This window comes from Taeniopygia guttata, chromosome 10, assembly GCF_048771995.1.
Source record: "Taeniopygia guttata chromosome 10, bTaeGut7.mat, whole genome shotgun sequence".
Lineage (NCBI taxonomy): Eukaryota > Metazoa > Chordata > Aves > Passeriformes > Estrildidae > Taeniopygia > Taeniopygia guttata.
In genome coordinates this window covers 3,968,029-3,991,357 of record NC_133035.1, presented here as the reverse complement: position 1 = coordinate 3,991,357, position 23,329 = coordinate 3,968,029, and the positions used below count along the sequence as shown (strand labels likewise).

Sequence of the window (23,329 nt, the reverse complement as noted above, 5' to 3'; positions counted from 1 at the left end):
AATGGCCACTGGCCTTCCAGCCATGCCAATGGGGATCCCCACAGGACAGGAGTCGGGATGGCCAGTGAATCCTCAGCCATGCCAATGGAGTTCCTCCCAGCATGGCAATGTGCTGGGCACATATTTTGACCACTTCTTCCCACTACAGAAAGTTCCCCTGGGATATGTCTCATCCCTGTAAAATTCAGCATGGACTTGGGGCCTTCCATCTCTGCCAGGATTAACTTGGCCACATCATGAGGTTTCATTTGCAAGTGGTTGGGTCGTTTGAGGTTTCAGAGTCCTGCCAAAACTGAGCTCAGCCTGCACCCTGGAGAGGCTTAGGTCTGCACAGTCACGTGTAAGCCCCTTCAGCCCACCACCCCACAATTCAAGGGACACATCTGGAAGGTCTCAGGCAGCCAGAATTTATTGAGGAAAATTCAGTACCAAGGAAGGAACTGATCTCTCAGTACTAAAATTAACATGACTGTAATCAAGTATTAGATTTTTTTCTACCTCGTTAGTACCTTGTTTGTGGCTCACAAACTCAGCAGGAAGGCTTGGTATTCCCAAAGAATTATGATTTGATTGCAGTGGTAAAACCTTTGAGTGATGCTTTCCCATTATGTCTCATCTGTGCTCCTTCCCATGTCAAAAGCAGCTGTGCTCCCCAACAGACCCTTCATGGGAGGCACATAAGGACAGAGCTCCCAGCAGTCCCAGTTTCCCTGCCTGCAGTGGTCCCACGAGGAGCTGTTGGGGGGGTGACACGGCAGACATGGTCCCAGCTGGCCTCCAAGTTTCCCAAAAACCCAGTTTCTGAACTTTGAGAAGAGTGTGGAGAGAATGACCTGAATGCGCCAGTGCTTCCCATGGAGTGGGGAGGGCCAGGCTTTGTTCCACAGGCTGTACGGTCCCTGAGCACCCATGAGGGAAGGGGGGATATTCACCTAGGACTATTCTGCATCCAGGGATTGCCGTGCAGGAAATGCTGCAGCAAGGGCAGAGCAGGACAGGAAGGGGGAGTGCCAGCAGCTCCACCCTTACTGTGCCACATGCCAGTGACACCCTCCCTGGCACAGGCTCTCCTGCACGTGTGGTCTGTGAAGAGCCACCAACTGTGCAACCAATCATCTCTAATTCAGCATTTTGATTCAAACTATTGGTTGTCCATTTGTAGTTACCTGTTAATGCTCTAATGGTGTCTCCCAGTACCACTCATCCTCATTACATGTGATTTTCTAGTTACAAGCAGCAGGGATGAGGGCTGGGCCCTAGGACAGCTCAGGGGCTCTGATCAGTGGGGTCACACTTCAGCATGACTTTGACCCCCTCACCCCTCTTGGTGGTCTCAAAGGCCTCCAGAGCCTTCTCCAGGGGGAAACGGTGCGTAACCAAGGGCTTGACGTTGATCCGCTTGGATGCGAGAAGAGCAATGGCCACAGGCCACCTGCAAGGGAAGCAGAGAGCAGGGGATGAGAGCAGCCACTAGTCTGGAGTCCAAAAAAAGAGCATGGAGCCCTGGATTGTCACAGTTATTTCCCTAGCCCAGGGAAGTTTTGCCTGCAAAGAACCTTCTGGTACGGGAGATGGAACAAGCCAGCTGCTCTGGGCTGCTGAGCTCTGAGAAGACAGACACTGCTACATAGACAGTTGAGAGAGTAAGGAAAATCACAGGAAGAAAGTGAAAATCACAGGAAACTACTACTTTGGAAGCCCTGAATGAAAACCAAAACTACCATGCTCCACTCTCCTCTTGCTTGGCCTCTTGCCTGCACACTGACCATGGTGGAGCTCAAACTCATGGACTCGGGGAGATTACAGGAAAAGCCTCAGTCAGGCTTCCAGCCTTTTCTCTGGCACAGAGTTCCTCACAGGGGTTGTGCTGCCACTCTGTTTAGAATCACAGAAACACTGAGATTGGAAAAGGCCTCCAAGATCATCAAGTCTAACCATGAATGGGCCAAATTAGAGCAACAGGGATAGGAGAGAAAAGGGATGCAGCATCTAGCTCCTGGAGAGCTACAGATTAAGAAAAGAGACTTTCTCCATTAGCAAGAAAGTAGAACTCTGAAGAATTTTAACTTGGAGACACATCAGCCCCCCTGCACGAGACTCACGTGTTGCAGTAGCGGAATATCCCACGGATATCCACCTCCCGCACGGCAGCGTTCACGATGGGCACCGTCACCATCTCAGGCCCCAGCCCCACCAGAACCAAGGTCCCACCAGAACGAGTGGCCTGGGGAGCAAAGACACAACCAGGTTACATTTTGCAGAGCACAGCTGCAGGAGCCTGAGCAGGGTCTGTCAAAAACAAAGCCACCCTTTATGGCTGCAATGGACTGCCTGGGGCACAGCAGACAAGGCAGGGAGAGGCAGGAGGCTGTCAGGAGTCTGGAAGAGTGAAACATGTGATAATCAAAGCGAAAAAATGCAATCTTTTGAAAATATCTGAAGGATTTTGATAGGAATCCAAAATTCCTATTCTGAAAACCCCATTCTGAAAAATGGCTGGCATTTGGGACTACAAAAAGTACTTTGGGATTTCAGTGGGAGACACTTAAAACTAAACTCTTTTTGCATTCCCCTCCTGTCCTTTCACTGTGAAACTACACAGTAATCTACCCCCCATCCTCCTGTTTTAGCAAAACATCCCTTTCCTAATTGCTTCTTTAATTCCTTCTGGAATTAATTTTCTTGATTACTCTTCTTATTTGGACATAACTTCAATGGAAGCTGCTGTCCTACTCCCTGGGTTTGGGGATCTTACTGGAGTCTCCTTGGTAAGTGGTTAAGCACCCAAGCATCAAATTAATTATCCCCACACTGATGTTAACACTTTAATTATCTCTCTTAGTTTACTATCTAAGGAGCAGCTTCTCTCCCTACACCAAGGCCACTTAAATTAACCACTGTGGGAGTGAAATAGCTCATTCACTGAACCATCCCAGAAAAAAAAACCAGACCAACACCATCACTGGTCTGCCTTTGGAACAAGTGGTACTCACATAAATTCCAGCCTGGATACAGGCTTGCACTCCTGTGCACTCCACAGTTATCTCAGGCATGCAGCCAAGCACACTTTCCACTTTGGAGGCCACCTCCTGCGCGGTCTCGTTCTTCACCTGAATGGTGAAATCTGCCCCCACCTCCTTGGCTTTTTGCAGGCGAGAGGCAGACAAGTCTGTGGGAAATAAACCAAGTCAAGAACTGGTGTATTATGTGAAAGAGGGGGAGGAACCTGAACCAGGCATCTGCTCACTACATGTGTGCACAGGACAGTGCACAACCGGAAGAGGTGAGGATTCACCCCTTCTTGGCAGGCAGAGAATGAGCATAAAATCCTGGAATAGTTTGGGTTGGAAGCGACTTCAAAGCTCCGCTCCACTTGGAATTTCCATTCCCTGCCATGGGCAGTTTCTCTTTGATACTGCCAGAACACTGAGAGTGCATCAAGAGAATAGACATGGCTATGGACAGCACCAAGAAATCTTTCCAGCAGGAGACAACAGGCTCAGCGGATCATTAATGTGGCCATTTCACTTCTAACAGCAGAGAATTCTACTGTTAGAAGTGTAACAACTTCTAACAATGAGAACAGACCATAAGCTCTCCAAGGGCTTCCTCAAGGAACCCTCAGCAGGTGCCTTCAGCTGGGCAAACTGCAGAATGTCTGCACTGTCACAGACCTGTCCTGCTCTTTACATCCTTGTAGCAGCTCTGGAGGCTGCTGAGCATCTCTCAGTTAGTTTCTGTCACAGATGAATCAGCAGGCAAGCCCATAAAGAAAAAAGGGAGTGGATCTGGTAATAAGGTGGACCTGAGACACCCCATTAATATGGAGCAACAAAGCTGGTGATGACAAACATCTGTGAGGGCATGGCTGTACTCCTGTACTCTGTTCTGAGGGATCTTGCAGGGCTGTAAGCATCACCTGAAGATCCACAGAGGGTTTGTACCACCAACCAAGCTGTCCTGCTGGGGCATCTCACATCCCCTGGAGGAAAGCCACCTACTCCTCTACAGGCACCACTAGTAACCAGGTAACTCTGAAGAAAATGACATGGACAGCTGAGGAGAAGAGTGGGATTTCCCTGCAAGGAATCACCTCTTTTCCCCACACTAAAGCAGTGTCTACAGGAGTCTGCATGCTGGCATTGGAAAAGATGTAACAGCCAAGATTTCCCAGACCCAGAATTGAGGGGTGGTCTCCTCCCAGAAGTCCTGGGCTTGAAGACTCAGAAAATGATGCCTGTGGTAGGGGCATACACTGCAAAGAGGCTGGCTTCTCACCTGGGCACAATCTTCAGAGAAATCAGAGATGGGGTGGGGTGAAAATATCAAGGGAAAGAGGAGGAGGCCAGTTCTCCAACATGAGAAGGCCAGTTCTCCAACATGAGCTGCTCTGACTCAGCCACAGTCCTGGAAGTGAGCCAGAGGCTCTACCCTACTCATCCCACAGCAAAAATGATGGCACTCACTGGCAGGGCAGGGGATGGACATGCCCCCACATGCAGCTGGAAGACTCAGGATGCCAAGTGTGGGCACACCTACCAAGCTGAGCACCCAGGAGAGCTGTGGAGGATACTTCAAGAAGGGGTAACAAAGGGTAATAAAATGCAGACAAAAGAGGAAAAATCAAGGCTGAAAAGAAAGGGCAGCGTTGGTGTCTCTCAAATCTCAGTATGGCAAGGAGACCACACAGATTCAACAGTCCTCTCAAGTAATGACTAAACTCTCTGTGAAGTTTGGTCTCACAATACCAGTGCACAGTAGACACAGATTCTGGATTCTACCATTTTTAACATTTCCTGAGTCATTATATGTATTTTAAATTATAAATATATATAAAATATTATACATGTATAATATTTTAATAGATAAAATACTAGAGACATTCTAGTCTATATTTTACATATTTTATACTTTCTCTCTAGCAGAAATAATCCACAGGCAGCATCCCAGAGTAACAAGGCAGCCAGTGCATTTCAAAATGGCCACAAAATCACTCCCAGGCAGCAAAAAATCCCACATCTTCCCTGTAGCTGGCCTCTGGTTTGCTGACCTGCTCGGGAAGGAAGCCCTGGCTTTAAGCAGCACACAGAACGCAGCAGCAACACTGCCAGCCCTGGCCAGGGCTGCAATAACATCTCAGTACACCTGAATCACTTGGTGAAGCAGACAGATCTGCAGTTCACTGCATTGTTCAGAGCTCCAGACACTTGTGAGTCTTGGGAAGGATCAATCCTTTGCACTTTAAATCCACACAGTTCTTGGGAAACTGGTCAATTAGACAATTAAGGGCTTGCATCTTGCCTCTAGTCAGAAGTTTGTTTTCACTTCCCAGCCCCTGGAGCTAAATTAAGTTTGGTTTGCTTCCAGCAAAGTTATCAAATTACCCTTAAGCTTGTCATGATGGTTTGTGAGCCAACTTAACAAGCAAATAAATTCTCTTGATTATTCTCAGATTTTCTTTGTTCATCTTTCTCAAAGGAGTTGGGCTCACAGAAGGTGAGTTACTCACCTCCCCTGACCTTGAATTCCAGGGCTTCTGGAGGCATTAACCCCCAGAACTTCAGATTCAGATAGAACAAGGAAAATAAGTAGGAATTATTAACTGCACCTTCAGTGACAGACTGCAATGCAAGGCAGCCCAACATGAACACCTAAACTGCCCCTTCACTTACTGGGGAGGAAGGCTGATCTTTTACATGCACCTGAGGAGAAAAGCAGCTTTTCAGAGCAACAGCAAAGCAGAAGGACAGGAGGTTGACCATAAATATCAATCACACCTACTCAGGAGTGGAGTGGAGAGAGACACAAACCTTTTGGTAGAGTAGATGAGGACCCATGAAACAAATTTATCTTCTCACCCAACTGGAGTCCATTAAATATATCAAACACTCTAGGTGAGACAGAAGTTTTAGGAGGTGAGTTCTCACAAAAAAGCTTTTCTAAATATTTCTATACCTGTGAGAAACTTGTCAAAACAAACACAAACTTTTAGAGCCATAAGTGTTGCACAGACAAAGCTCCTCACAGACACATGATAAAAATACAGGGCAATGAATTCAGATCATCTGGTAGCAAAGTACAAGAGGGCCTCTGTGGGCAGACAGGCACCTCACAGGTGTTGGCTCCTAAAGCCAAAACAAAAAGCAGTTCCTTGAGACAGGCAGCAAAAACCCCAGCAGCCCAAGCCAAACAAACCCATTCCTCGCCTCATGTCATGCTCAAATGTTTGACTTGGGACAGAACCTTCATGGTTTGAGCACCTCAGCCAAACCTCTTTTGTGTAGAACAGACATTCACGAATCAGAATCAGCACCTGGGCTAGCACATAAAGATAAGAAAGGGTAATTCCATGTAGTCAAGCTTCCTGATCCTACAAACCAAGCATGAGGAACCTCCTGTGGCACGTGACAGCCAGCTCAGCTTGCCAAGGTCCCCATCAGGAGCAGCTCCTGGTACCAGGGGGAAGACACACCCAGGTTGGAGCAGGAATGAGGGGCAGGCTAAGCCAGCTGCCTCAGTCCCACCAACCCCACTCACCAAGCCTTCCCCACCCAGGGAATGGGCCACCCCAGCCCCTGCACCAGCCCAGCTGGGCACAAGGTTCCTCGTACGTGATTCAGGAGGCAGAGCTGTTTTTCCTGCTACAGCAAACATCATCCTCAAATGACAGCACTTCACAAAATCTGAGGTGTGGACCGATCACATCCATCAAGTACACACACCTGCAGGGTGAGGCAAGCACAGCTAAAAATGCCCTGGACTCAACAGGAAAAGGATTAAGGGAGGAGAAGGTCTTGTGTTTTGACCTGAGCTACTACTGAAGGATGTTTCTGTGAAGGCAAGAGGGTGGGACCTGAATTTTATCTCTTAGCCCAAAGTGGGTCAAGTAACATAGTAATGGAAAGGTCAAAAATACACCTGGCTCAAAGCATGGTAGGTAACAGCCTTCTGGAAGGCCAAGATCCTTTAGACCTTCGACATAAAAACTGCAGCAGTCTGTGCTCAATGTTCCAGTGGTACCTCTAGCTGCTCCTCCTGGCCATCACCACTCAGAAAGACTGAAGACTCACAGTGGGAGCTGGAAGCACTATTTCCAGACCCTGTTCAACCCCCAGGTGGAAATTTCAACCAGAGAACATGCTGAGGTTACTCCAGCTCTCCATCCTTCTGGACAAGCCACAGAGAGAGAGGGCCTGAACCTTAGAGGAGAGCTAGGAGGAGCTGGGCCAGGTTAGCATGGCAAAAAAAGTGGGGATGGAATGGCTGTCACAACAACCTAAGGACAGCTGCAAAGGTGATAAAGACTCATTTCAATTCTTCCATAAAGGGGGAATCTCCATAAATGACAGTTTCTGAGAGGACTGTAGAAAAAGCAAGAGAAAGAAAGAGATGCAAACGTGGAGAAGGTATCTCCAGATAGGAGACAGATGGAATCTCCTTCCTCAGAGGTTTTCCTGACACAGATGGACAAAGACATTCCTCCAAGCAGCAGCTCAACCAGAAATGTCCGGGACACAGTTTTGCAAGGAACACCCATTTCTGAAATGCAGAAACACTGAAAGGGCCACTTCAGTCACTGTGGATAACCAATGAAAAATGAAACCCCCAGCAGGAGCAGACAGAAGGACAGAGAAAGACCAGTGGAGAAGCACAGTGTGGCTGCACACAGAAAACAGCGGGCAAAAGCTGCCGGGGCTATCATCCAGCACTACCAGAGGTAAAAAAAGCCTGCAAAGATCAAACCACTCTGAAAGGGTGGTCAGGTACTGGAACTGGCTGTCCAGGGAAGTGGCAGAATCACCATTTCTGGAACTGTTAAAAAAACATGCGGCTGAGGCACTGATATGGCTATGGCTGGGCTTGGCAGTGCTGGGTAAATGGCTGGACTGGATGATCCAAGTGGTTTTTTCCAACCTTAATGATTTTGTGATTCTGTATGGTGGGAAACAGGCACACTCTGAAAGGGCTAACAGGACTTACCTGTAACAACCACGACTGCTGCACCCATCATCTTAGCAACAATCACATTAACGAGGCCGATTGGTCCTGGGTACAAAGGGGAGAAAGAGAACATGAACCACTGACAGGCAGCGTCAACCCCACCCCTGGACATTCCCACAGCTCAGCGTGTTCCTGGCCAAAGGAGGCTTTGGCAGCCCCGAGGTCCCCCTCATCCCTCATCCCTTCCAGCAGAGCCCCGATCAGAGCCTGAGCCTGCCCATCCCCTCCCAGCAGGCAGGGAACACAAGGACTGACTGTGATCACTGTACCAGAGCCAGACACAAAGACTTTGCTTCCCAGAGTGACTCCTGCTCGTTTGCAGGCATGGATTCCCACCGAGAGCGGCTCGATAAGGGCTCCTTCCTCAAAGGTGACATTATCTGGAAGCCTGCAAGAATGGGACACAAGGAACAGTCACCAATGGAGCTCATGATGGTGATGGGCAAAGCCATGAGACTCAAAAACCAAGCATGGGTGTAAAACACAGTGGCAAAACACACTGCCTCCTGTGGTCAGAGAAATATGCTGGAATACAGTTCAAGAGATTCCATTGCTTCTTTCCCTCCTCTGAAGCAGCATCGAGTGCACCTGAATCATTTTTCAGTGAGGTTTTGCCCAAGCACCACACCCAGGGACCCACAAACTTCCCCACATCAACTCTCCAGTAACCGGTGAACCAACAAGGATTCCTTTGCCACTCATTCCCTTCAGAATAAACCCCCCAGTTGCATATGTACCACCCTATGGCACACCCACCAGTGAGCTCCCAAAGCCCTCACCAGGGTTGAATTAGCTTTTAGAAAACATCCTGCTGCCACCAGGAAAGGCAGCCATATCCAGGTCTCCCTGTAACAACGAGGATCACCTTCCCTGATGCACCAATGTTTTAACAAGTGGACTGGTCCCAGTATGCATCCTCCCAGCAGTCAGGGACAACATGTGCAGGGAGTATCAAACACCTTTTGGACAAAAGCAGCCCTGTAATACAGCCAACATAAGTGACAGAAAAAAGCAGAGGAAGTGAAACCCTTCTGAACTGCTGAAAGAAATCAATCTCAGCCCCAAAACTGCCCATCAGCAAACCACTACTGTGGGTTCTCACACTGCTCTGGGAGCTGTGCCTGCCAGGAGGGTCAGCAGGGACGGTAACAGCACTGGGAAGCTCAAGGTCAGATCTTAGCCAGGCCAGTGTGAAGCCAAAGAAACGGAAATGATGGCTGTGGGAAGACAGCTGTAAGATATCTGCATATCCCTTACTTCCAAGAGTCTTCAAAGGTCTGACTCCAAGAGTTCTGTTGTCACAGAGCCTGGCATCATGTTTGCTACTGCTGGGTTTGGGCACTGCCCTGTCAATAGTGGGGGCAGCTTCACAGCATGATCCCACCTCCATCAAGTTACTCGGAGAATACAACACAGAGTCTGTCCACCAGCAGGACACACAATAACTGCCCAAATGTGTGAAAGCTCACTGAGCTCAGCCATCATCTGTTCTTAGCAAATCTGTGCTGGCAGAGTGGCTGCATGCCAGGCAATCTGCTCTACATGAGCCAGACACAGCACTGCTGATCTGAAACTGGGAGCACCAGGTCCAGGCATTGCATCCCAAAACTTAAAACAAACCAAAAAAAACAACCAAAGTAATATTTGCTCAAATTGGAGGGAAAATGCAAAAGACTAGAAGAAGCCAGCAACAAACCAACCACTTCCTCTCAAGCAAAAACTTGTGATGTTGTCTGAAAATGTTATTGTGATACAAAGGAAATTGATGACAGTGGGTCTGGACAGTGAGATGCCAATCCCATCCAGACCAGCACCTCATCCTGACAGCAGCTGCTTGGTATCTGCTTTGAAAGCTTCCTGCCTGAGGACTCTCAGGAGAAGAGCAGTCAAGCGCCTCCTCCCAACTGACATGACCTTGAACACTTTCTGTGCAGACACCAAAGATCAATCCCAAGGATGTTCTTGTTCATGGAAGTACCAGCTCCATACAGACTGAAAAAGAACAAGCCCCACAGGTAGAGCTGCCTCAGGGGGACACTACTTGAGCTATTTTTAACTCCTTGTTGAAGGTACTTAAATGGGTATAATGTCGTATAAGTTTTTTCAGGTCTTTGGAGCATTTGAGGTCCTGGCAGAGGTTGCCCAGAGAAGCTGTGGCTGCCCCATCCCTGGAAGTGTTCAAGGTCAGGCTGAATGAGGCTTGGAGCAATCTGGCTTAGTGGAAGCTATCCCTGCCCATGGTAGGGGTTGGAGTGGGAAGAGCTTTAAGGTGCATTCCAAACCAAGCCCTTTTGGGATTCTATAATTTGCCAGAGTGTTTAAGCACAGATTTGCTTCTAAGCCTATGTGCCAGTGCTGCCACAGTTAATAACATATTCAAGTTTGCTGAACTGGACATGAAAACAGTTATGTTGTAATGCTGGTAGCTTCGTGGAGACACTCAGAAACATATGAACAAACAGCTCAGCAGGGCTACTGCTTTCTGTTCCTGCTCTGCTCAAAGTGGGGTGACTGTTTCAAATGACAGAGTGAGATGTCAGCAGTCACCCTGGTGTTTCCTGAAAAGCAGCAGCAAAACTCAGCTCAAAGAACTGGAAAAAGACCTTCAGGCACCGGCCTTGGAAGGCAAGGATATGAAAAGAGACAGGAGAGAAACCAAGAGCAGGGAGCAAATGGGGAAAGGAAAATAATTAAAGGGTAAACCAGTGGTAACATCCCAGGAGGCATACAAGAAATGTTTATGTCTGGCACCTGAGGGGATAAACTGTCTGCCTGACAAACCCTTTGCAAAGTGGCTGCCATCCAAGCTTAGGCATGTTATTTATGGACCAGAAAGCAATAAAACCTGTTGGGATCACATAAAGAGTTTTCCAAAGGGCCAAGAGGTGATTGCTGCAGCTAATCTCCCCCAGGGAGTGTTTATTTCTCTGTGGAGGGAGCATGGACTGACTTGTAGCAGTAGCTTGCACTGTGCTTGTAGTAGCGGCACAGGTTCCCGTCGTCGGGGGGTGTCGCGCAGAAGAAGATGGTCGGGGACAGGTTGTAGCGCCCACTTTTGCAGAACTCATCCATCTCCCTTGGGACACCCGGCTCGATGGCCACACGGTCACCTGCCAGGAGGAGAGCAGATGGAGTGGGTCAAGGACAGGGTGGCACACAAGCAGGAGTAGCACCAAAAGCCACAGAAAGACCGGCACCATAAAGCAGGAGGGACATGAGGAAGCTCTTGCTGCACACACCAGGCTGGTTCCCAACGCTCCCTGCACAGCAGCCTCATCACCAAAATCTTCCAGGTACTTGGAAAGAGATGGTGTTTCAGAGGCACAGGCACAGATGGAAGCTCAGCCCCACACACACACACCTTCCTCCAGCTGCCTTGCAGCCAACCTCAGCAGATGAAGGGGCAGGCCCCAGGCAATCTCACTGTGACCAGGTATTTTGCTGAATCTGTTGAAGAGGAAATACTGAGGATGGAGCAGGTGAGCTCAGCCAGTCACCATGCTTCCAGCTGGAAAGGGCTGTCCCTTGAGAATCATAGAATCAAGGCAGTATTCGTCTTGGAAGGGACCTTAAAACTCAGCTTGTTCCACTCCCTGCCATGGGCAGGGACACCTTCCATTATCCCAGGATGCTTCTAATCCTGTCCAACCCAGCCTTGAACACTTCCAGGGATGGGGCAGCCACAGCTTCTCTGGGCAACCTGTGCCAGGGCCTCCCCACCCTCACAGGGAAGGAAGCTTAAGGTGCAGAACACCCAGGAGCCTGGCAGGATTTATCTGGGAACAGAGACAGCTTGGTGCTACAACAGAGTAGTTCAGGGTACTGGAAGGACACATGCTGCAAGACAAAGAGCTATTATTTAATTGCAGTCACAAAGCAGGATGGACTAGAGAAAACAGCATGAGCATAGTACAACTTGCAAGTACACAAGGGACACTAAGCCTCACATTTATTTGGCAGAGGAATCAGAGCCAAACCTCTGAGCAAAGCTCTCCACCAACAGGCTTTCAGGCAGACATGGGGATAAGCAGGATGCAAGTAAAAGCCATCCAGGCCACTGCATCCCCTCTGAGCTGGCCAACAACAGGTGTCTGACAGGACAGGGGCAGGACAGGCACATACTGAATACTCTCCCAGCCTCACTTTATACGCAGCAGTGAGGCCTACCAAATCACAGGAGGTGTGTTTGTATTTAGTAACACTCAACAACTTCTCCTTCCACCACATAAACTACATGGTCTGCTACATCTCAGGTGAATGCTGAACCTCACTGTGCCTTGCTCTGGTGCTGGAACAACCAGAGAATGGGCAACCTGTTCTGCCAGCCCTCCATAAGTCCTCACATCCTTGAGCTATCTCTCTAGCTCTCAGCTCAAGTTCCTGACTTGGACATTTGTCAGAGATGCTGCTTCACATATCGTTATCTCCTTGTCCTCCTCTGAACCCTTCTCACTTGTTTTACATCTCTTTGGAAAGGAGGAGACCAGAACTGCATGCAGAGTTCCAGATGTGCACTGACATCTTCTGAGTCTCTGTCCCCTTCCCAACAGTAATGTGCATTTTCAGTGCTGTGGAGCCAATGCTGCTATGCACAGTGTCAGAGCCAAAGGTCTCACCCCTCAGCAGTGATGGTCAGGACTGCATTTTAGATATGGAGCTGGTTTTATTCTGTCATGGATATCACTTTGTGTTTGCCTGTGTTGAATCTCACCTGCATCGAATCCCACCTGCATCTCCCAGGCACCTCTCTGGTCTCCCTGTAACTCTTGCTGGCTCTCCCCCACATCCGCTCCACTTTGCCTCAGTTGGTGTCATCAGCAGACTTCACAAAATTCTCTGCTCAGTCCATTTTCTAGGATATTCATGAGGAGGTCCCACCACAGGGCCTGGAGCAGTGGCTTCAGTGACCTCTGCACTGCAGGAGGCCATTTGCTCCTTCAAGAGCACACACAGAGAAGAAACACTCACAGCAGGTTGCTGGCAAGAGCTATAGATGTGGTTTCTGAAGCTTTATCAAGCTTCCTTAAAAGGCATTTTGTACCAGGATACACTCTGCTCTGCATTAAAATACAGCCAGGCCAGCTCAACACATCCCAGGATAAAGCTACCTAAGGAATATCACATACTAGTGGCCAAGATGGGTGACTAATTGCAGAGCAGTGACACTTCTTGAAGGAGGTCACACTGTGAGTTCAGAACTTCGGATAAATTCACATGACAGAAAAAAAACACAGCCTGTTATCGGCACATTCTTGGAACTGATTAGGAGGAAAACAAACAAATGGGTTTGGTTCCAGATACCTGGTTGCAGATGAGTCACCCCAGAGCCCACTTTTATGACAGTCCCGGAAGCTTCGTGTCCCAACACCATGGGATCCTTGACAACAAAATCCCCGATTCGACCGTGCTGCCAGTAGTGAACGTCAGAGCCACAGATCCCAACGGAATGCATGCGCAGGAGGACCTCTGCCAGGAAAGGAGGGAAGGTTCCTTGTAGAAAAACTGACCTTCTTGGGCACTGGGAGAGCAGCACGTGGGCCCCAGAGCAAAGGCCAAGCCAGTATCGACACATCCAAATTTACCAGCGTTCAGTCAACACACCACAATTGGGCATGCACACGTTGGAAGAGTGGCACATTCATGAGCCACCTGCTGAAATACAAAACTATGCAATGATTCACAAAGCAAAAAGGCTCAAAATAGGGTAAGGCAAAAGCTGATGTCAATAAAAATATAGTCAACAAAGTGATACAATTTAAGAGGGACGTTATTATTGCTGGAGCAGGAGTAAAATAGCAAGTCCATTTAATTTTCTCTTCTCCCAAAGCTATGATTTCAGCCCCAGAGAGTTAGTGAATCAAATCTCTATCAGCCCATATGCCCATTCTATTAATGTTTAGTCCTGCATAAGATCATCCGACATGTCCCAAGAGCCATTTACTGTGACATACACAAACTGATGGAACAGGAAGCAAAAAAAAGCCAGATAAAGGGGTTTATCTGTGACTGCTCCAGCTCTTCTTTTCAGCTGGAAAAGCAGCATTATCTGCTTCAGCCACACAATTGTTTTTTGGATAATTTTGTACTTCCTCAGAAATATTTTATGTTATCAAAGAGCAACAAAAGAAAATAAGAAAACAAAGAGAGAATTAAAGAAAGCAGCCAGAATCAGTCATCTATAGACCTACCATTAGGACCTGGTTCAGGGATTGGACGGTTTTCCTACAGAGAAAAGGAAAAAATAGCATTCAGCTGCTTGTTCATATCCCTGGGAATATCACTGGAAACTTAGCTCTGGTAAGCTCAGGTAAATCCATAAGCAGACAAAGCTTTTGGTTCTGTCTGCTCCATAAGACACGCCTCAGTGGAATAACACAGGTAGCTGTAGGAGGAAGCACACTGCCAGCTTGTAAATCCACTCTCCAAATTATTTTGGAGTGAATTACCTTTCCCAGCTCAGACAAGAGACACATACTAAATTTCCCTGCACTGGAGCAGCCCCAAATTTCAGCTGAATCCTTCATCCATCCCACTGACTGACAAAAGGAAAAAAAAAAAATCACCTTTTGTAATCAGGAAGATTCTGAACCATAATGATAGAATCACAGAATCACAGAATGGTTTGAGTTGGAAAGGACCTTAAAGCTCATGTCATTCTACACCCTGCCATGGGCAGGGATACCTTCCACTGGACCAGGTTGCTCCAAGCCACATCCTTGAACCCAGGATGGGGCAGCCACAGCTTCTCTGAGCAACCTGTGCCAGTAACACACAATTTACATATAATATTTATACATAATATAGACAGAATGATTTATACCTATTAATGTATACATTCACGTCCTCTTGTAATTGCCATGGCACCTCTTTATGGGATGAATGACAAAACCAGAGTTAGAAAAGTGCCCCACAGGGACAAAACCCCAAAGGTCTGCAGGGCTTTTGCCTTCACTGATCTCCCTCAACTGCCTCAAAAGCCAAAGGAATAATTTTGCTGGGTATTACAACATCAGGACAATATAATAACTACCCCGAGGATTATGTCTCTAAGAAAAGCCCCCAGAATAGTGCCAACAATATACCCTTAAAAATTCACTTGCTGCTCAAACTGTGAGGTGCACTGTTCTGCATTTTAACGGTTTAAATCCCAGCATAATCCTCAACTCCTGTTTTGTACTTCAGCATTCTAACCGTCATAGAAAGACAAACTCTGGAAACGTTCTCATATGACTAAACTGACTGAAATTTTCCATGTTCAGACCTGAATCTACATTTTTTCTGTGTGGGGAGTTTGTTTTCTTACACTGAGGACACAGCTCAGGGCATTATTTCTAAAATAGGTCAATCTAGAAGTAATCTTTTTTATAGAAAATGCAATAAGCACAGGATCTAGTAACACACCAGAGGCACAGACCACCTCAGACTGAACAGAAAATCCACACTGAGAGATAAAGCAAACTTCTAGCTGAAAGCATGTGTGTAAAAAAAAAAACCCAAAACCACTATATATCTCTATTTTTTTTTTCTGGCAATTAACAACTGTGCCCAGAAAACCTAGACATCTCGGTGGGAAGTGAATTCTCCAGCCTGATTTGGAGAAAATATTGAGTGACCAAAGTGGAGAACACCAAAGACACAAATTCTGCTCATTGTCTGTTGTTCACTGAGAAGTTCAGAAATTGTGACTGTAAAGTAAACACAGCTAATACTTTCTGTGAAAGGAGACATGGAAAGAGAAGTCATGGTACAAGTATAAAACCAACAAATCCTTAACAGGCAGCAAAGAGGAAGCTGTGCAACTGCCTAAGGACAAGAGGAGTGTCCACAAAAACAAAGCAAACACATTTTCACACAGCACAGGGATCACAGCACCTCTGCCTATGGGAAACACATCCAAAAATCAAGAAAGGTGTGGGAATTACAGGAAGATGGCATCACCTAGCTTTGGCTATCAGTAACAGATAACAAGTTGAGAGTTCACTGCTGAGACTACTCCTACCACCAGTGGGTCAATACAGTGAACACTATCCACATCGTGGAAAGAAACTTCAGGGAAGCCCAGGAGGATCACACAAGGTGCTGCCAGTGGGGCAGGAGGGCACTAGTGACTAGCTCTAAGGTCTCCAGCAGTACTAATATCCAAGGAAAAATCACACATCTGGGTGTAAGCCAGTTTAGAGACCAGCCACAGAGATGTGATGGAGCCAGTGTCCACCTTCACAAGTCTCAGACACCTTTCTTAAATCACAGGGGTTTGGAAAGGTGTTCTTGAGCTAGAGGGGCCACCTCAGTCCTCATCCCATTTTGATTTCCTTTGGTAGTCAGGCTACATGTGACTAGGGAAAGCACAATCGTGTCAGAGGTGCCTGGGAGCAGCCTGGCAGCCACCAGGAGCCACCTACATGCACTGCTCTGGTTTGGCACGTGTGGCTTCAGCTGGGCGGGAATGGTAAAGAATCAACCACTTCCCTGGTAATCATCCCCTAAACAAGGCGTGTATCCAAAGTCTGTGTGCTCCCGAGTGCTCTCCTGCCAGGACTCTGTGTACAGAAAGCTGCCTGCCAATGTCTGCCTGTGGAAATCTTCCTTCCCTCCTGTGGCACTCACCAAACTGGAAAACACGACTCTCCAGCAGCGCCATAGTGATTCAGCACCCAGAAAGAGCCGAGCGTTAGCAGCCAGAGAAGCAGAATGAGCTTAAAGAACTAAAAAAGTACTTTAAAATACTCCAACAAATATATACATATATATTTACATACAAAACAAAAGCTCCCCGCTGTCCGGGAGGGTCCTCCAGCACCTGCTCCCCCTACACCCGCTGTCCTGCTGCTCACCTGGGCTCTGAGAGCCCAAAGGAGCAAGAACCACCCTGCACCTCGGCTGCGGGAATCCTGCTTGCGGGGCGGGGGGAGAAGGGTTTTGGGGATTCTTGCTTTCAGGGATAAAGGGTTCTCCACCCAGACTTGGCAAAGATCTCAAAGATTATCCCCTCCCGTGTCCTCTAAGCGCATTCTGCAGCTGAAACCTTTCCAAGAAAACCTTTCCGGAAAACCAGAAAATATGCACAATAGAACATGCAAAGTTGCCAGAACCAGCTAAAAATAAGTCATGCTTCTGATGCTGTTGCATCCTCCTACTTCCTTGAATGAGTGCATCTATGAATTGTATTTTTCTTGCAAAAATGTCGCACCTCCCAGGCACATGAGGGCTGGTACTTTTTTTTTTTTTCGTTTGTTTGGGTTTTTTTGGTTTGATTTTTTTTTTTTCGTTTTTGGTTTGTTTTTGGTTTTGTTTTTTGCGGTTTGGTTTGTTTTGTGTTTTGTTTTTCCCTGTCCGGGTCATTCCCCGCTCCGCCGTGAGGGCTTCCCCACGGACGGGCTGGGAGGGCCCAGCCATGGGACGCCCCCGAATTCGGGTCCCCGCGCCCCGCAGGCCTCCCCGCGCCGTGGCGGCTGCGGGCTGGGGGCCGGTCCGGGCTCCCCCGGGCCGGTTCGGGCTCCCCCGGGCCGGTTCGGGCTCCCCCGGGCCGGTTCCGGCTCCCCCGGGGCTGCCGCCCGCACACCCCCGGTGCCCCGGGCCCGCTCCCGCCCCGCCGCCCCCGCCCGGCCCCGGCTCCTCCCGGCCGTACCAGGCGCAGCTCCCCGGCTCGGTGAACCACCACGGCCACGTTCTGCCCCGGCGCCGCCATGGCTCGGCTCGGCGCGGCCCCGGGTCCAACGATCGCTGCCGGGGGGGCCGCCCGTGCTCCGGCCCCCGAGGGCCGGCACCGCCCCCGGCTCCGGGCACGGCTCCGGGCACGGCTCCGGGCACGGCTGCAGCTCCGGGCCCATCTCCGAGCTCAGGGGCTCCAGCTCCAGTCCCCGGCTCCCATTGCAGGCCTCAGCCTCTGCTCCGGGTCCAGCCCCAGCTGCAGCCTCTGCGCCTGCCCTGGCACCAGCCCCAGCTCCAGGCCCAGCTCCGGGCCCATCTCTGGGCCCGGGTACCCTGGCACCAGCTCCAGCTCCAGGCCCAGCTCCGGGCCCATCTCTGGGCCCAGGTCCCCTGGCACCAGCTCCAGCCCCTGCTCTGGATCCAGCCCCCGCTCCAGCCCCAGCTCCAGGCTCTAACCCCAGCTCCAGTTTCAGACCCTGGGTCCAGCCCCAGCTCCAGCCCTGTCTCCCAGGCCAGTTCCAGCCTCACCCCCCCAGCTCCAGCCCCATCTCCATTCCTGACCCCTGTTTCCAGGTCCAATCCCAGCCTCAGCTCCAGCTCAGACCGTGCTGCTGACAACACTGCACCCTGCACTTTGACTAAAATTCAATAAAATGTGCTCTGTGGGCTCACCCTGGACATGACACAGTTGGAATGTGGTTATCTCAGCTGCAGAAATAGCTTACTGGGGGGAAAGTGGAGATTTCAGGGATTATGGGTTTTGAGGACAAGAGGTTTTCTGCTCAAATGGAGTTGCCAAACATCTCAAATAGATTATCCCCTCCAGTGTCATTGAATCATGGAATATCCTGCGATTAAGGTACCCACAAGGAGCATTGAGTCCAAGTCCTGTCCCTGCACAGACACCCCAACAATCCCACCCTGTGCCTGAGAGCATTGTCCAAACACTCCCTGAGCTGTGGCAGCCTTGGGGCTGTGACCATTCCCTGGGGAGCCTCTTCAGTGCCCAACCACCCTCTGAGGAAGAACCCTTTCCTCATATCAAACCTGACCCTCCCCTGACACAGCTCCAGCTGTTCCCTCGGATCCTGTCATAGGTCACCAGAGGGAAGAGCATTCTAAGAACATTCTGTAGCTGAAAGCTTTCCAAGTTTGACTTCCTTGGAAACATAGAAAATATACAAGATTTATCATGTAAAATTGCCAAAACTAGCTAAAAATGGCCTGTGTTTCTAATATTATTTTGTCATCCTCTTTGCATGAATAGATATATTTATGAATTTAGTTTCCCTTGCATGAATGGATATATATATGAATTTAGTTTCCCTAAAAATGTTTCACCTCCCAGGCACGTGAAGTCTGATGCATTTATTTTTTTCCCTTTCAGAGTCATTCCCTGGAGTATCTATTGGAGTCAGAGTCAACATCATCGCTGTGGTTACTCTGAGGGTAGGGGAGCAAGTTCATGGGAAGCTGTGACAAAACCCCTTACTCAGTGTTTACACAGCAATATAATTCCTGACACATCCGCAGAAGAAGGAATATTTGCATTTTATGGAAAGGTTGGCAACAGCTGTTTCTTCCTGGACATGCTTGTTATCTCAAGTCACCTACTTGTGCCTTTTCTTTTTAGAGTGCATTTTCCTCCAGGCTTGACTTGCCACTCAAATGATCTGTGTGGGATTCACCGTGAAATCCCACAGCTCTACCAGCATGGTGTGGCCTGATGCCTGGGCTCCCTAAATCTGAAAAAACTGCTGGAGGCATGGACTGGGAGCTTCACTGGGAACTCAGGGCTCTTGCTATGCTACAAGTCCTTTGGGTTCTCACATCAGTTCCTTGGCAGCCTTTGGGCAAAAAGTGACTTTTTGTTGGAGCGGGGAACCTGGTTCCTTCAGCTCTTCTGCTCCTCCCTGCCATGACTGTCAGCACTTTGGCCTCAGTTTTCTTCCTTCTCTTTCCCACTTCCTTTCTGAATCAGATTCACTTCACACTTGCATGTTTTCTCTGCCAGAATTTGCTGCCTGTGCCTGCTGGGCCTGCTCTTCCTTCAGGACCACAAGGACTTCACCAGCCACTACAAATCCTCCAAGATCCTCCTTGAAAAGATGTTTTGAAGACCTTGCAATGGTCAATTTCTCTTTGTTTCCCTTCAGCATTGCCTGACAAGCCCTTTTGACTGCCACCCAAAGGCAAAACACATTTAGGACTTAGTCCCAATTAATTTCTCTTTCACCTAGGTGTGTGGGTGTCCTGCTTTCACTGGAAAGGCGTTCACGTTCCTCCAGGCACACAGGAGCAGTGCTGTGGGATTATGTCACAGCCATGGTGTGACCTCTTACAACAATCCTTATTACCAGAGCTATTTCACTCCTCATTAACTCAACCAAATGTTTGCCCATTTATTCTATGATGAGGATCATTGTGGTCTTACTGGGTAAGGATGTGGGTGCTTTGTTGACCTGAAAATAACTCAGTTCTGTTGCAGCACTCAAACTAAGTGTGTATTTTCCTTGACTACAAATGATGAAACGCCTCAGAACTAACTCAGTGAGGAGAGGTGGGGCAGGGCCTCAGGGAGATGCATCCCCATGTCTTGGAGGATGAACTTCCCAAAATAAGGAGCAGCATTGCGGGTCACACACCCACCCATGGAGGGGAGGACAATGCTTGGAACCTCTGCAGGGCTCCCTGCAGCGATCCCTCAGTGGTCCCAGGGCTGGGGCAGCCTCGGGGTGCTGCCGTCCTGGGGACCCTGGGTGGAGTGGCCAAAAAGCTGCTGTAAGTTCAGATGTCAGGGTAAACCTCTGCCTGGTCCAAAGTGCACCCAAAGGGCTGAATTCTCTGGGCTCAGTCTCTCCATCCGCACAAACTCTCCATCTCCATGCACAGAGCAAGCAGGACTCACATTGGAGGCAGATGTTCGTTCTCCTTCCCTTAGTTACCTTACAAAGGATTCTGGTGTTTGCCTAGGAGGTGTCACTACCAGCAGGATCGCTCTGAAGCTTCTTTCACACCCCAACACCACAATTCTATTTCTGACCAGCTACATCAAAGTGTGTTCTCCAGAACTGACACAGAAAATATTAAGGTGCCTGTCCAAAATCTACCATCACTTTTGACAGAGTTGGAAAAATAAGTCAATTAGTTCTTACAGTACTAACTGTGATAACTGTACCTCAGCTGTAAAGCCACCATCCTGTCACAGTCTTATCTCCCCTCTGAACCAAAGGGACCTTGAGTGGTAGGGCTGTGTAAGGTAGTGACCTACCCCCCAATCTAGATTAGCAGGAGGTTCAGTAATCCTATGGAATAGCTCCAAGTGGCACAATTAGATTCTGAAAGAATAATTAAATAACCCAAATGGGAGAAGAAGGCCCTGGGAGCCTTTGTAGCTGCTGATTATAAGTTTTTGCATTATTGTTCTATTCTGGGTCAAGATTTTAATCTATCTGCTCATGTACATGCCACTGCTCCCTCCACCTCTTCTATAAATGCCATGACTCCATCAGTTGGGTATTTACTAAACATGGAGCTGTTTGCGTACTCAGATTTGTGATTTCCGCAGAAGCCATCCTCAGTCCTGACTTCCTTGTCCACCCCTGCTCTCAGCTCTGGCTGCTGATAAGACGTGACACCACATACCATCCCATCAATTATTATTTAAACAACTGTCCCCAGGGAAACACCACTCAGGAAATCATTTGACATGTCCTGGTGAGACAAACATTTAGGGACCGAGTGCCAGATTTTTAAGAGCATGAAGGTGTGTGTGTTCCCCCTTCCTGGGAGAGGTGGCTGTGCCCTGCAGGACACCCACCCTGTCCCTAAGCCTGAGGGACAGGAGCACAGTGGCTGACAGTCCCTCTGCACTGTGTGTTGAATTAGAGACCTCACAATCAAACTCTTCTGCAAATGAGCTTTGTCTGAACGGCAGTGGTGGATCTGGGACAGGTGTTGGTAGTTGGCACTGGGGCAGTGTGTCCACCTGATTTTTTGTGTGTGCTTTCCTGGTAAATCCCGTAGCTGTGTGAGTCATGCTGGAGACTGGCAGGCTATGCCAGGGCAGGGTGCAGACTGCAAGAGTCACCCAGAGGTTTGGTGGAGTTCAGGGTCATGGTCACAACCCACAGAACCTCTGCTTTGCTTTGTGACTACCTCCTGCTCTGGGTGCCCACAAATAGCCCTTCACTGTTCTCTCAGGTATCTGTGGTTTTAAAACTGCTTTACAATCAGCAAGACCTTCTTGGTAACCTACTTTGAAGTATCCCATGCTGCTTCCTTCCTTGCTCTGACCAAGGAGCAGACACCCCAAGAGCAGACACATCCCACCCTCCCATGTGCATGCACCAGCATCGTTCTCTTAGTGGTGTTGCTGTGCCCCCACCTGCCTGCTCTGATCCTCTTCTCTGCGAAGTACAATTTTACAGTTTTACTGATGTTACAGACTCTAACCCTAACCCTAGCCATAAACCAACCCTAACCCTAACACCTAACCCTAAACCCTAAACTTAACCCTAACCCTAAACCAACCCTAATCTGAACCCTAAGACTAACCATAACCCTAAACCTAACCCAAACTGACATGAGGAACCTGGGCTGGTGAGTTTTTACCCAGGGAAAAGGGTTGGTTTGGTGCTCAGGGGCTCATAGCTCTCAGTGGGTGTCCACCTGCAAAAACTCCAAACAGCGAAGGATGTGCCCCAGACCCAAGCTGCCCCCACCTCAAACCATAAACCAAACCCTAACACTGAACTTTAATCCTAATCCTAACCCTAACCCTAACCTTAACCCTAAACCCTAACTGTAACCTTAACCCTAACAACACTGACCCTAACCCTAGCTCTAACCATAACCCCTTAAACTTAACCCTAACCCTAAACCTAACCATAACCCTACCATAACCTTAACCCTAACCCTAACAACACAAACCCTCACTCTAACCCTAACCCTGACAACACTAACACTAACCCTAAACTTAACCCCAAGCCTAACCCTAACCATAACCCCTTAAACCTAACCCTAACCCTAACACACAAACACACGCTGCTGGGAGATCACCTTTTTCTTCACCACAACATATTTTCTTTAGAAATCCATTTACTGGCTTGGGATTGGTGTGTCTGTTTGTAATAATATTTTTTTTAAGAATACAAACGGATTAAAAAGAAGTTGTTATCTTCCTGTTTTGTTTTATGTAACGCTTTTATTAAAGGCAGGCATGAAGAGAAGAGAACACCAAGAAGGGCCTGAACACTCTAGAAAGGTTTAAACCTCCTGGAAAACATTGTCTGCATTCAGTTTCATATATTTAACCCCTAAAACAATAGATATTTTTATTCTAGCTAGAAACATTTCTTTTTCAGCAAAAATATCTGTGCATCCTCCTTTTTTTTGAATGATAAATGACTACTAATTGTGGCCTGAGAGAAAGACAATTGGATACTTCTGCAGATCAAGTTTAGCCAGAGTTACCCCTCTCCCATGCAATGTCCCCTAAATTGCAAGAAACAGGGAGAGTTTGAGTTGGAGCAATTCTGGAGGTCTCCAGGGGTGAAAGACTCTTCACCAGTACCATACCCTGTCCAGTGACTCTGCTGCTCTCAATATGATTTTTTTTCCTCTGTATCCAACTGGAATTCCTCCCATTTCCCAACAAAGTTGTGCCACAGACACA

General features: G+C 48.4%; 1 protein-coding gene across 2 annotated transcripts; it reads right to left on the bottom strand.

Moving 5' to 3' along the window:
* Positions 1-386: 386 nt before the first annotated feature.
* SORD (sorbitol dehydrogenase) lies at positions 387-17,846 on the bottom strand. Of its 2 annotated transcripts, XM_030281405.4 has the most exons (9): positions 17,630-17,789; positions 14,190-14,223; positions 13,303-13,467; positions 10,952-11,111; positions 8,271-8,389; positions 7,981-8,046; positions 2,994-3,169; positions 2,103-2,224; positions 387-1,432 (listed from the first exon to the last, which is right to left on the bottom strand). In XM_030281405.4, exons 1-9 carry the CDS (start codon positions 17,687-17,689, stop codon positions 1,267-1,269), a joined length of 1,068 nt encoding a protein of 355 aa, XP_030137265.1. In that variant the 5' UTR covers positions 17,690-17,789; the 3' UTR covers positions 387-1,266. The 2 variants fall into 2 exon arrangements, with proteins under 2 accessions (XP_030137265.1, XP_072789993.1); XM_072933892.1 differs by lacking the exons at positions 13,303-13,467; positions 14,190-14,223 and having other exon boundaries at positions 1,067-1,432; positions 17,630-17,846.
* Between the last annotated feature and the right edge of the window lie 5,483 nt (positions 17,847-23,329).